This window comes from Melanaphis sacchari, unplaced genomic scaffold (assembly GCF_002803265.2).
Source record: "Melanaphis sacchari strain LSU unplaced genomic scaffold, SCAv2.0 Contig596_pilon_pilon, whole genome shotgun sequence".
Lineage (NCBI taxonomy): Eukaryota > Metazoa > Arthropoda > Insecta > Hemiptera > Aphididae > Melanaphis > Melanaphis sacchari.
Genome location: NW_020271419.1, coordinates 15,459 through 31,340, shown reverse-complemented (window position 1 = coordinate 31,340; position 15,882 = coordinate 15,459). Strand labels below are relative to the sequence as shown.

General features: G+C 36.8%; 1 protein-coding gene across 1 annotated transcript; it reads right to left on the bottom strand.

The window, feature by feature from the left end:
- Positions 1-516: 516 nt before the first annotated feature.
- LOC112599997 (protein ANTAGONIST OF LIKE HETEROCHROMATIN PROTEIN 1-like) lies at positions 517-1,260 on the bottom strand. Its single transcript, XM_025347125.1, has one exon. The coding sequence runs from the start codon at positions 1,258-1,260 to the stop codon at positions 517-519; it is 744 nt and encodes a 247-aa protein (XP_025202910.1).
- Positions 1,261-15,882: the final 14,622 nt, after the last annotated feature.

Genomic DNA, 15,882 nt, shown 5'->3' with positions numbered 1-15,882 from the left:
AGTATTATAATAACAATAATAATAATGTTTCTAATAACAATTTATCTATGGGGTAAACCACCAAACTAAATTATTATCATTTTTTTACATAGTAATAAGAAGCTAAGTAAAAATAAATATAAGGTACTAAATGTTAAAGGCCTTATGGATTCAATCTTGAAACAATTTACTCCACTGCATATCAGAAGGGGGCGCCCATAATACGGTGGCGCACCGGTAAAGTCCCAGTATCCCGGTGGGCCTATCCGCACCTGGTTGAGACACATTTTTTTTAGTAGGCACCCGATAAAGATAATAGTTATTTATAGCAATACCACAGTTATAGAAAAAATAAAAAATAAAATAAAATAATAATGATATTAAAAATACAGAAACTACTGAACAAAATAAAATAAATTTATATTTTTTCCATTTGCCACGATACTTGCCCTTCTTTCATAAAAAAGTCAATAAGTTCTGCTCGAACGCATTTGGTTGCATTTCCTGGTTGAGAATTGTCTACTGTCGTATCATCAATCAACCCACTAATAGCGATATTCTATCCTCAAATGTAAAGTTATCTCTGTCCCTCACAAAATTGTGTAAAAGACAACACGATTTAATTATATTTTCTACCAAACTTTCTTCAACATTAAATGCACGATGTAAGATTCTCCACTTATTACTAAGTATTCCAAAACTACATTCGATGTATCTTCTGGCACGTGTAAGGCGATAATTAAACACTTTTTTACCCACAGACAAATATTTTCCACCAAATGGTCTCAGAAGAAATTGACAAAGTCCAAATCCCTCGTCTCCTATTAAAAAATAAGGAATTTTGTCTGACCCTTTATCTGAAAGAGTTTTGAGTGGTGGTAATTTAATTTTGTTAGTTTTTAATAATTTATACAGCGTTGAGTTCTTAAAAGTTGTTGAAGCACTTGATTTTCCTGGTGCTCCTACATCAACGTATAAAAATTTGTAATTTGAATCACACGCTGCCAGCAAGAGAATGGAAAAAAAGTGTTTATAATTAAAGTTCATTGATGCACTGCCCTCTGGCTTAATTACTCGAATATGTTTCCCATCGATGGCTCCAATAACGTGTGAAAAATTAGCTCGTTCTTCAAATTCTGTAGCAACTTTTGCTAGTAGTTCTTCCGTGATTGTAGGGAAACAACTTTTTTTAAACGTGGCCCAGAGTGATTCGCATACTTCTCGAACAATATTAGATATTGTTGATAATCCAATGCGATAATTGATGTGAAGATCGCTCATCGTGTATCCAGATCCGAGATATCTAAAAAAAAATAATATTTTAACTAAAGATTTTTCATGTCACAGGTAATTCATATCAGCGAAAATGGAAAAGTCTACGCAATTCATATACACGAGAATTGGCAAAGCTAAAGAATGATATGAAATCAGGTTTAGCAACAAAATTTCGAAAAAAATACATATTTTTTGATCAACTCAAATTTTTAGATACTACCACAAAACCTACAGATAATAGTATAGAGTTGTGTGACCGTGAAGGAAATTTGGAAGACAGTAAAGGAGTTACTGAAGAAAATATTAATAAAATGCCCTATAAAGGAATGTCTAAGAAACGACATTCTGACAAAGATCTCTTGGAAGTTCTAAAAAAAAAATATTATCAACAAGAGACAAAACAAAGTTTGAATTATGAAAACGAAGACCGATTATTTTTATTATCCCTATGTAAAGATTTACAATCTATACCGGATCATATGAAACTAAATTTTAAAACACAAATGATGAATTTAATAGCGTCTATTAAACAAACAGCTTGTACTGCTTCTTCAAGTCAGCTCTATTCTTTAACCACTTTAAATCAATACTCACATCCAAATCCGATACGTCCACAATTTAATATAAACTCTTTTCAAGCCAATCTGCATCACCTGCCATAGGAACCAACGTAAATCGGCCCATAAATACACATTCTGAATTTGGAATCGAAATACCAATATACCAGAACCAAACGCGAACGCAGCATCAAGACCAGTTATGGCCTACGACTTATAGTCCCGAGGATGCATTATCTGTTCATAGTGATTTATCTAATGTTGCATTTAGCAATAAAAAGTAATTTTCCAAAAGTATGTTAACAATTGTTTTTTTGTTTATAAGAATTAAAAAGGGGATTTAATTTAATTTAATTTTTTTTTTTATTACAATTTTTTATTTAATATATTATCTTGTTTATAATATTGATGATATATTAATATTATTTTTGAAAAGATATTTCATTTATTTTCAAACATATTTTAAGTATATTTCTTAAAATAAAGCATAATACTTTAAATATTGTAAATCTATTATTCTCACCTCAGAGTTAAAGCTAGTTTTTCATTTGGAGGAATGGAATTTCTCATGACGGTATCTTGTTTTGTTATATTATTTTTGATACCAGATAAAAGTTCTTTGAATGTATTCTTCGACATATGAAAATATGAGAAAAATTTTTCATCATCTCCTTCTAAGTCATCAAATAGTGTATAAAATAATCCTCTATTTGGTCTTTCTAGAAGCAATGGATGCACCCAGAATCTTCTCGGTGTATTTTTACGGTTTTTTTTTTTAATTTATAGCATCGCCAACAATAGTTCAGTTTCCACGTCCATCTTGAGAATGATGTAGTGCTCTCGTGTTCACATATGTCTAATGATACACATTCGCAGCACCACTAACGCGCTTCTAAAAACATTAGTTGCTCCACTGACGCGCTTCTAAAAACATGAGCAGCACCACTCACGCGCTTCTGAAAAAATATTCAACGCTATTGATGCTCTGCTAAAAAACGCTGTAGAGTGGTTGCGTGTGAAAGAGCCCTAAGGAAATTATTCTATGGAAATACAGAGAAACCTGTCAGCCATCTATCAACAAAACCTATTTTTACTTCGACGGCGCACGGAATTTATGTATTAACTATTATTACAGTCCGACTATTAATTTCATTGGTTTGCTCTGACTTTAATACATCCGTCCGTGGTATTATTACTTATTAGTTATTAGTATTGTTCAATAAATCGTTCCTTTACACTTAAGGTAAAGTCTTTATATACATTATTTGGCATTCTCAATATTCTGTGCAATCAACTTTATACTTATATACGGTACGTATTTTTAAATTATTTTGTAACTGTTTACATAATATGTGTTGTTTACAATATAATATATAAAATAATTTATAAAATATAATTATTAAATGCTTAATGCTTCTTGTTTTTTTTAATTTCGTTAAATTGCTTATGGTATTCAGATGGTTAAAACTAGTAGAACGCAGCCTAGTGGTTCTAGTAATCACAAAAAGGCTAAAACTAAAAAAATTGAAATTGAAAAAGTTATGGCAAAATTTCCTTGTATAAACACTTATTTTAAGATCAATAACGTGGTAAACAGCCCAGAAAAGACGTCAGGTAAGTCATACTTTTAATATTTACTTTCATAAATTTATATTATTAATATTCAATAATCATAACATAACAATTTTATTAAAGCTGATTATTTTTTTTTATACACTAAATTAAATTACTTATATTATTAATATCATGATATTTGTTATTAATGATTATACTTCTAAGATTATATTATATTACTATTTTTACTTTTCTATATACATAAAAAATGTTTATTGTTTACTTTAATATAGTAAATATTTAGCTTAACATATTGCAAACTAATTTGTATAACATTTTTTATGCACTTAGTGAATATGTAATTTATGTTATTAGTTTTTCATTCAGTTAATTCAAAGTTAAGATAAAATCTATAATTTTCCTTCTTAATATACTATTGTATAGCTAATGAAATTTTTCAAATTATTTGTTACATTTTTAGTCTAATGTTTTCATTTATTTATTAAATTTAGAAGATTTTGGCAATAGTCTTATTACTGCTATCAGTTCACAAACGGATGATCTTTAACTCCTTGTGTTCGCACTGTGTGATATCGGTTCGCATCGTACGACACCGCGGTGCGGTTGACAACATCTGTTGTGTGATAACCGTTCGGTGCGTGCGTGCGACCGTTATCCCATATTCGTTTTAAATGTTTACGGTTTCGTATTGCGTGTGTGCGGTCGAAACAAATTCGGTTATGTTTCGTGTCTTCGTAATTCATTAATCTCAGTGTCACCGATAATTTCATAAGTTCGCATATTTTTCTATTTGTGTAGGTGACACTGAACTTTTGTTTCATTCATCATGTTGTCGAGTTCGGTTCGTCAAAACCGTTGTGTCGGACCGGTTCGTTTTTCGTGTCCACTTTACTTTTTTCGCTTGCTGCGGTTGCGGAGGAGCTCCGTCCGGCGTCCATATTCGTCAGTTTTCATTGTTTGCAGTAGAAAACCACGTTGTCTACGATTTCGTGAATTGGTTGTTTGGTAAATATCGTTCGAACAATTTTTATTGTCAACGTTTATTCATATTATTTTCCCCAGCCTAGGGTGGTCATTATTGTTACTAGCAATCATTGTGAGTCGTGGTTTTCACATTCGTCATTTACTGCTGTGTTTTTCGTCCGTGCTGTTCTCGTCGTGAATTCATCGTTCATGGCTGTGGCCAGCTAATCGCGCACGCGTCTGTCATTTTTATTGTACTAATTTATTATTACGTAACCGGTGCGCGCATTGACTGACATAGCCACATGTGAGTATTGGTCGACCAAATATATTTATTTCCTTTTTTACTAGGACCGACGGGTCCTTAGTCATTTTATTATTTTATTGCGTAGTATTTTGCATTATTAAACTATTATTATCTTATTGCATATCTTACATATTTTAAAGAATTATTACACGTGACACTATCATTCTACATATTATAAATCATTATTTATTGTTATTACAAATTTAAAATTATTACCTGAGCCATTGTTAGGCCTAAAATTATTATTATTATTATTATTATTATTTATATATATTATAGCCAGTTAGGCATTTGTTATTATATTATATTATTACTACATTACTTATTCTTATATTTTTGGTTGGCAGTGCAGCACTTTTGGGTGGCCTGTCTTCCTGCCGTAAAGGCACCTTAATATTATTATTTATTTAAGCCGATTGCGGCGACACCTTGTAACTTAAATTTATCATGTGATCGGTAAATGATTATTTTTATTCAAATTATTTTATACTCTTTTATTGATTTTTTAATAATTAATTCAAATTTTATTTATTTCTTTAGGAAGGATATTAATTTGCACACTTTAAATGGAAATAATTTTGTTGATAATCCATTAGTCATTGAACAAGTAAATCTTAACAACACTGACAATACTTTAAATGATAAATTATTAGAGTAAGTTACTATTAATGCCTGCATGTGATGAAATGTTCTGTTGTTAATAATAAATTATTTTTTATTAAAATGCTTATTAGTACTGCTAATATTAATGAGCTATTCCCAACTGCAAACAATTGTCACATACAAACTGCTGTTCCCAAATAAGTTAAAGTACTTCTTTCTCAGTATTTTAAGAGAACATTGACTATGAATTTTTTTTTTTTTTTAGTAAAGACCTGTTTTGTGGGATTTAAATGAGAAAACTAGATACTATATAACACTCAATGGCTTTGATCAACATTTAAAAAATGCAAACTTTACTTCGTCAAAAAGGTTATACACAAAAGTAATTCGTGGCACAAAAAAATCATACTTCAGAAGCTTCAACCAAAATTTTATCAAAACTAAACTTATTAAAGGAAAAGAAGTAAATCGTAATTATACAGTATATTCTAATTGTACAGGTAAAATATATTGTGCACTGTGTCGACTATTTAATGATAGTAATTCTGTGAACACTTGCCACTTTTGGATTTTGCAATTGGAAAAAATGTGAAGAAAAAGTAAGTCAGCACGAAAATTCAATTAACCATAAAAATTGTGTTATTAAAATGAAATATAGGGGAAATAAACTAGGACGTATTGACAGTCAAATTATTTTACAAGTTGAGACTGAAATAAAATACTGGAAAGAAGTTCTAACCAGAATAATAGCTGTGGTGAAATCATCAAGTTGTAGAGGACTATCATTTAGAGACCACGATGATAGATTTGGATCAACTCATAGTGACAACTTTATCATGTGTTTGGAACTTATAGCTGAGTTTGATCCTTTTCTTGCTAATCATATTTCAAAATTTGGAAATAAGGGTAAAGGAAGTACTTCTTATCTATCTTTTTCTGTGTATGGAAAGTTTATAGAAATTATGGGTGAAAAAGTTAAAAACACTATCATTAATGAAATCAAAATGCTTAGTATTTTTCAATTGTGGTTGATTCAACTTCTGATATATCACATACAGAACAAATCGCATGGATATTTAGATATGTTATGGGCTACGAGATATACTAATAATATAATATTCATGAGCTACGAGATATGCTAATATGTAATATAATGTGTAATATTGCTATAGGTGTTAGCAATAGTGATCTAAATATATATGTGATCTAATAATTATAATGTATACGAATATTAGATTCATATTTTGTAAAAACATTGTGATAAATCAAAATAGTAGTTCTTAGGCGAGGTCGTTTTTCGTTTACAAGAATTGCCAGTAAGACGATAACATCCTGGAGATTGTTGTTTCAAATGTGAAAACAATTCCAAGAATTAATCTAAATTGGAAGGTTGACGATTACAACAAGAAGAGATTTTCTTGTATATAAGGGAGTCCGAAGACCAACAAGGGCAGATGTACCAGAGCTACGAAGAACAGAGCAACTTCACGACACTCAGCCACTTCTTATATCAGTTACATGTATTTTATTTATACAGATTAAACATTATTGTAATTAAAAGTTGTACAATTCATTTTAATAACACCTTGGATCTGGATCTGATATTGGCACGCAACAGATATGTGAAAACTAATGGTGAAGCTGTAGAGCGGTTCTTACAATTTTTTTCTAATTCCGGACATAAATCTGAAGATTTGGCAGATGCGATATTTATGGTGATTGGAGAAAATTAATTAGACATTAAGAATTGTCGAGGGCAATCATATGATAATGCATCAAACATGTCAGGTGTGTATTCAGGACTACAAGCTAGGATAAAGGGGATAAAGGATGCATGTTCCTATGCTATTTTTGTTCCATATGCAGCACATTTATTAAATTTGGTCGGGGAATATGCTGCTAATTGCTGTACACTTGGTATTGAATTTTTCAATTTTCTTCAATTTCTATATACATTTTTGTCTACATCTACATATCGTTGGGAAATATTGAGTGATTGTCTGACTAAATCCAAGAATAAAACGGTAAAAAGATTATCCGATACTCGATGGGTAGCTAGACACGAAGCTTGTTTAAGTCTTTCTCAAAACTGAACAGAAATTCTTAAAGCATTAAATAGTTTTGTTGAAAATCCAATAGAAAATCCTAAGACAAAATGTGAATCAACTAGATTAATAAAAAAGATGAATAGTTTGGAAATGTGTATTCTTGTGTCATTTTGGAATGATATTTTAGAGAGATTTAATAGTACAAGCAAAGAAATTACAGACTATTGAAATTGATTTAATTGTTGTTATAAATCTATACAAATCTTTAATTATTTATGTAACAGACTTAAGAAACACTTTTTCACACTATAAAAAACTAGGTATGGAAAAATCTGAAATTAAAAAATATAAAGTTGCCAGGAAAAAGAAAAGAAAAGTACAATACGATGAATCATGTCTAGGCAACACATTATTTGAAGCTAGAAAATCATTTAAAATAAACACATATTTTGTCATAATAGATTCATTACTTTCAGACTTAAGGAAGCCTAAAAACTCTTATGATGATATTAATAGTATGTTCGGATTTTTTGCAAATATGATTGATTTACCAATAATTGAAGTAAGAAAGAAAGCTACTAAATTACAAAGTCAGTATCCTGAAGAATTCAATGGACTATTCATAAATGAATGTATTCATTTTCATGGATATTTAAAAAGTTTACCAGCAAATGTATCACATGTGAAAGATTGTGAAGATCACAATATAGCAGATGTCTACCCATATGTAGATATTGCATTACGTATATATTTATGTTGTCCAGTTTCTAATACTTCAGCTGAACGGTCATTTAGTGTTCTGAAAAAAGTGAATTCATACATAAGGTCTTCAATGAACGACAACCGCTTAAACAATTTGGCTATTTTAAATATTGAATGTTAGATCACTAAATCGATTAGTTATAAAGAGGTTATTGAAGATTTTGCTGCCCAAAAATCTCATCGTAAAATATAAATGCTTATATTTTTTTTATTAATTTAAATATTTTAATGTATATTTAGGCGTAGGGAAAGTGACGTCCCCATCGCCTGGCGCATCCTAGTGAATGCACCGCAATAGCCCTTCCCTGACCTTAATTGGTTGGGGTAGTCTGATCCTCCAGGTTAGGGGTTTCTGCTTTGGGCCAACCAACCATCCAGTGCAATAAATTTTCCGGTTAAGAAACTTCACAAAAAGCCTCGGACATTGCATACAAAGGACTCCCAAACTGAATACGGAAATGGGAACAAAATCAGGAATTTACGGATTAGCACATGGAGTATCAGAATACTTTACAAATCAGGGTCAATGAATGTAGTTATTAATAAAATAACTAAATATAATTTAAACATCGTAGCTTTACAAGAAATAAGATGGCTAGGAAATGGTAGTCTCAAACATAAAGAGACAACAATCTTCTATAGTGGATGCAAGGATAACAGACATGCATTTGGAGTTGGATTTATGATAAATAATAAACTATTAGAGAATGTCAAAATATTTGAAGCTATGAATGAGCATATATGCTACATACGCTTGAAAATAAAGGAACAAATTGTAATAATATTGAGCTGTTACGCACCGACTGAAAAAAAAGATGGAGAAACCAAAGACTTATTTTATGATGAACTCAAGCAGATTTATAACGCTACCCCCCGACACGCTATCAAAATTATATTGGGAGACATGAATGCGAAAATTGGACGAGCAAATATATACAGACCTACAATCGGTAAGGAAAGTCTTCATACTTTGTCCAATGATAATAGAGCTCGCATCATACATTTCGCGATGTCCAACGGAATCACCATAAGCATCACTTATTTCCAGAGAAAGAACATATACAAGCAAACATGGATATCTCCCGACGCGACAACCAAAAATCAAATCGATTACGTAATGATATATAATAAACACCGTTCATGGTTCAGTAACGTTAGGAGCTACAGAGGAGCAGACGCAGATACCGACTATTACCTAGTAGTAGCAACTCTTACTGAAAAACTATCAATTCTTTGGAAAGAGAATAAAAATAGGAAGAGTACAAATATGTTAAATGTAGACAAACTTAGAAACCCTTTGGAAATCGCACAGTATAGGAAAAGAATCACTGAAGAACTCTGTACTACAAACGAAAAGGTGGAAAACATAATTCTTAATCACGAAATCAAATGGATAAATATCAAAAACGTTATTACATCGGCTGCAAAAAAATTTCAAAGAAAAGCCCAATCTTAATGAGAAAAAACACTGGTTCAATAATGAGAGTATGGAAGCAGTAAAAAAGCGTAATGAGGCTCGCATGCAAATGTTACACAACCCATCACAATAAAACCAAGATAGATATAAACATCTTAAGGAGATAACAAACAAGAAAATTAGAAGACAAAAAAGATTATATGAGAAGAAAGCACTCGAAGAACTTGAGGGAGAGAAGAGCAACCCAAGGAATTTCTTTAAACGCTGTAAACGACTCAAACAAGGTTTTAAACCACAAAAACATTTCTTAAAAAATTATCAGAATGATCTCCTTTCGGAACCGAGAGAAATTGTACAACATTTCAGAAAACATTTTGAGATGCTACTTAACATGAGCCAAACAAATAACAGTAATAGAACCAAGTATAAAGAATTAACTTATCAAACGGCTGAACCAGAATGCACGGAGCCTGATCTTACAGAGATGGAGTATACTATCGGAAACCTCAAAAATAACAAAGCTCCAGGAAAAGATGACATTAACTCTGAATTACTCACTCAAAACAGCAGGAAAAAACATAATTATAGAGTTACAATCTTTAATTCGAGAAATATGGCACAAGGAACAGATTCCATCGGATTGGAAAACCGGGATAATCTGTCTAATATTCAAAAAAAGAGGACACTGGTATAGTATCAAAATACCGTGGAATTTCCTTGTTGGATACAACCTAAAAAATTTTATCGATGGCATTGCTAAGAAGATTAGAAATATATGCGGAAGACATCTTAACAGAGTATCAAACTGGTTTCAGGAAAGGAAAATCTACAACGAATCACATATTCACAATAAGACAAGTAATGGAAAAATTCTACGAATATGAAAAAGACCTTCATATCCTTTTTGTAGACTTCAAGCAAGCATATGACAGTATTGACCGCGAACAACTCTGGACAACACTAAGAACGGTGTATACTAGTTGCGGTCAAAATTAAAAATTACATACTAGTTGCGGTCACTCCGCATAATCAGCATTATTAAATTATAATTAAAGTTTTTAAAAATTTGTGGGTACAAATTTGAAAGAAATCGACTTCACATATTCAAGTCGATTAATTTTACCCCTCTTCATAATATCGTATTTGTTGCGCAAGAAAATTTACTTTCTCGGTCAAAATTTTATTTTTTTGAATCGTTTTTGAACAATTCATTTTCAAATAATTGTTATATAGTTTGAATTTCATTTATAGCCTCAAGAAATATATAAATATTAGGGTGAGAATGGTAAAACATGCTATTGAGCTTCGAATGAAAACTTTCGCAAGCGTTGGTTGTTCGTGTTATGGAAGAAGAACATTCAGCCCATAATGATGGTGGGTATCTCGAATCTTCCCTTATATATATTTCTAAAATATAGTCTGTAAAATTAGTCAATTTCGCGTTATTATGTGGAAGAAGAGCTATTATATCCGTGACAAAACAATCGTCAACTTCGTTTGGTCGTAGAAAAGGAAGGCCGATAAAAAGTTTCAAATATTCGGAACTTTCACTAGTTTTCATGTATGTTTTTGCCAGACCTAATGATTGCATTTTGCAAAACCAAGCTTGCCCTAAGTGAAAACGACATCCTTTCAAATTTTTAGTGGGCCAAACCTCTTTAACTGCTGTGTGGATAGCTTGTTCGAAGTCACTGAAGATTATTTGGAATATAGTCAAACAAATAATCTTTGAGATGGTCTAATACAGTCTTGTATGCACTATGACATTTACTAGGCAACAACGAAAAAAACAAAGGTACATATGAGCTGCTTTTGTTTTTATGTATTACAAAAAATTGTTTAAATGGAAAAGGACAACTTGAAAAAGTACCATCCATAAACAGCGAATCACATTCTTTGAAGAAATCTAGGTTCATTTTAGTCCCCCCCCCGACGGGACCCACCTTGACGTGGTGGGGGAGCTTACGTTTCTCGCCGACTCCGCGAGCTACGCCGGCAGGCCACCCATACCGGAAGATCGCGGACGAGGGGAACAACTAAGAGGTTCCAAAGGGTAGGGCGGGCTTTTAAGCCTCGCAAGGCAGCCGTCCTAGGTGAAGGCATCACCGATTCACACATCCCCCTGGTGGAAGGGCTAAAACGCAAGGGAGAGGCACCCTTCATAAAACTATCATTGTACGTTTCTAACGGAAGTTTTGATACCGCATCAGGGGATTCGGACCCCCAGATGCCGGCGGCCGGGAGTGTGGGCACGTCCCGGGTGTCGTCATCACCGATACCAGGTTACCCAACAAACGCGGAAGAAGTGAAGCCGGCTTCTGCGGCCAGCAACGGTGCTGGTAATGCAACTGTCGGTAGTGCTGAGGAACAGGACACTACCCCCGGTCCACAAACCGGGTCAGCTACTGAACACCAGACAATCAAGGACAAAAATAGTGATGTTGGTCAGGAAAACGTGGACGCATCTTACATGCTTTCAAGGAGCATAAGGTCCCTTAAGAGTTCGCTGACAACCCAAGATGGGGGCCTCAGACTCCTATTCCAGAAGGCGGAAACTCTGGAGGTGTTTGCTGAGAAAACTCGCAGCCCGGCGGTTAAAGAGGCGATCGAAGAGCTACTAGCAGTGGTGGAAGGCCTGAAGGAGAGCAGGGAGCCTGTCGTCCGGGCGTTTAACATGACCCTGACAAATATGCTGGCGCTGGAGACCGCGAACAATAAGAAAAAAAAGGAAATGGCTGAACCAAAGCAGACTGTCCCCCAGCCGGAACAGAATGCTTTGAACCAGGATAGGCAGGAAGCCATCCTCAAAGCTTGCGAGGAGCTGGCGATTTCGCTCGCGAAACAACAGGAGGACATAAACGCCCTGAAGAGCTCCCTCCCTGCATCAGTCCCTAACAACGATTCAAAGGCGAGGAACCAACCCCCCCCCACAAAAACCAAAAGATCGCAAAAAAGAACCTCCACCCCCCGCACAGCAAACGCAAGACTGGACAAAAGTCGTCAGAAAAAGAGGAAAAAACAAAGCGACGAAAAAACATCCACCTGTGAATAAACCTCCTTCAGAAAACGCCATAAAGGCCAAAAGGCCACCTCCGGACTCCATCTCGGTGAAGCCTGAAAACGGAGAAATATACTCCGACATTCTGAAGGCTATAAGGCAAAAGGTCGATATCAACGCCATCGGATCCCAGGTCTCGAAGATCTCGGAAAGCCGAAACGACGAAATCATCATTAGACTTAATCACAAGGACAAAAAAAGAAAAGTACTCGTCGACGCGCTAAAATCCAACGTGGGAGACCGCGTGGCAGTCAGAAGTTTAGTCAGTCACGACGACGTAGATATACAAGACCTAGACAATATCACCACTGCCTCGGAGATCGAAAGCTGTATTAAATCCGCACTTGGATTATCCGCGAACGACGCATCGATAAATGTCAAAAGCATCGTCCAGCCTACGCGGGTACGCAAAGAGCTACGGTGAGGCTAAGAAGCGCGGAAGCAATCAAACTCGCTAAGATGGGCCGCATTAGCATCGGATGGATTAAAGCAAGAGTGAGACTGAAAACCACTACCACAAGGTGTTTCCGATGCCTTGGATACGGGCACACCACACACACATGTAAGGGCCCGGATCGCTCAAAAGCCTGCAGCCTCTGCAATAGCGAAGGTCACAGAGCATCAACCTGCACCCCGCTTCCAAATTGCGCAGCCTGTACGCACATCGGTGAACCAACTAATCACTACCCTGGTAGCAGTAAGTGCACCGCCCACCGCAAGGCATTGTCCAAAAACAAGACGCCACCCATCGAGCTTAGGGAGTCAGGGATAGAAACTGGCGCCAAGATCATTCACCGTGATGCATAAATTTCTGCAAATTAACTTAAATTGCTGCAAGGCTGCCCACGCACTGGCATTACAGCAGGCAGCGGAATCCAATGTTGACATCCTCATTGTCAGCGAACCTCCCCCTACGAGGATCAACACGTGGTACTACGACTCGCTCGGCAAAGCAGCCATAGCTTGCCCACGCGGCCTCACAGTGGACATCGTCGGGCCCACCGAGCCGGGATTTACATGGATTCAAACAGGAAATCTCCGTATTTACTCGTGCTACTGGTTCCCCAGGCCAGACCCCAATGTTGCACAATTCCGTGCATTTCTCAGCAATCTGGAGCACAGCGTCATAACGCACAACGGCGACTCGATCATCTGTGGTGACTTCAACGCCCACCACACCTCCTGGGGCTCTCGATCGAATAGTAGTTAAGGAGACGCACTCCTCGACTTGATTCAATCGTTAGGTCTGGTCATCTGCAACGTCGGCACGTCCCCGACTTTCGTACGTGGGTCCGGTTCCTCGGTAATAGATATTACCCTGGCTTCCACCCGCGTTGTAGCAAACATTTCGAACTGGGCCGTCCTAGACACGATAACTCTGAGCGACCATTTTTACATAGAGTTTACTCTACAAGACTTCCTAATTAGCCACCCAACACGCGTGAGCAGACCGCCAAAGTTACACGCGCCTACCTTAAAGGCGCTCTTGTCAACCAACCGGCTGACTCTCCCAGAATGTGCCTCAGACGTATACCAAATGGCAGACAACCTGTCCTCTGCGATATATGATGCGTGCAGTCTGCCCCCCTCGAACTCGGGAGGATAAAAGGAGGAGTGTCCATTGGTGGTCTCCCAGACTGAGCGAATTACGCAAAACGGCTAATCACCTCCGCCGCGTCTTTCAACGAAAGCGCCGCCGATTTGGCCCCGTAGCAAGCGCCGTAGAAGAAGCCGCCGCCAAAGACGCTAAGTTGGCTCTTACTAAAGCAATAAAGCGCGCAAAGGACCAGGCCTGGAAGGACCTCTGTGATGAAGTGGAACGTGACCCTTTGGGGAAGCCGTACAAGATTGTGATGGGAAAAATGAAAATCAGATCCGAGATCCCTGGGCTGAACCTGCCCGGTAGGCTTCCAATGATCATCCGTGAGCTCTTCCCTCCCCACCCGGTGAAACAGCCCGCTCTATGGCCCACCCCGTCGTCTTCACCCGTACGCAAGGTGGACGTGGAGGAATTGAAGTCTGCCTGCAGTAAACTCAAAAGCGGTACCGCTCCCGGCCATGACGGCATCACAAACGAAATTTTGAAGATCCTCATTTCCCAACAACCGGAGTCGTTTTTGGATATAGCGAACGCATGTCTCTCCCATGGGCGCTTCCCCCGAGTGTGGAAGAGAGCAAGACTTGTTCTTCTCAGAAAGGGAGACAAACCCTTGGACTCACCTTTTTCCTACCGTTCTCTCTGTCTCCTGGACTCCGCGGGAAAACTTCTAGAAAAGATCGTTGACGGACGCATTAAGAGGAACTTGCCGCCGGCAAGGATCTCGCCGACTGCCAATTGGGCTTCCGGAAGGGGCGTTCGACCATAGACGCAGTCGTAAAGCTGATGACCCGTGTCGACTCCTCGTCGGGCTTCAAGATAGGAGTTCTTACGTTCGATGTAAAAAACGCATTTAATTCGGCCTCCTGGGAGAAGATTCTAACCGCTGCAGCAGACAAGGGGATCTCTCCCCCCCTCCTAAAGTTCCTCAGCGACTACTTTAAAGATCGGACACTACTCTCTACGGTCAATTACCAACAAACCGTCACGCTAGTTACATTTGAACGATCGGTGCGATGCTGGTCACACTGACATTATGGATTTGTGGCAAGCCCGGTGGGAGGCCTCCTCCAAGGGCAGGTGGACTTTCCAGCTAATCCCAGACCTAAGGCCCTGGTCTCGAAGGACATTCGGAGAAACTAATTTTCATTTAACCCAGGCCCTGTCTGGACACGGCTGCTTCTCCAGTTACCTGCACAGCATCGGCAAACTGTTATCACCGGCCTGCTGGTACTGTAACGCCCCTACGGATGATGCCCATCATACGTTATTTATATGTGACGCTTGGCACAGTCGCCGATCAAGACTGAATATAATTCTGGGACGCGACATCAGTCCACTGACCCTCGTACCTATGATGCTCCAATCAAGGGAACACTGGAATATTGTGAGCCAATTCATTGTGGAAGTACTAAAATCGAAGGAGTCTGAAGAGAGAGACGCCGTCAAGCTCAACCTCCTTGAAGTATCACACTAGTTAAGATACATAATATGTGGGCCGAAGGCCAACCCAAGGGGGTTAGAGGCCCCTTGTTTTGTTGTATTTAATAATTTGTAACTAACTTGTTAAAATGTACTGTGCCAATTTTTTATTTAAATAAACGATGAGCGATGAGGGGTGAAATGACTAACGTCGGTACCACCCTCATCCTCGATTCAAAACGTAAAAAAAAAAAGGTTCATTTTAATCGTAAAACATATTATATTGTTTTGAACATAATTTATAAAAATCCATTTTTCA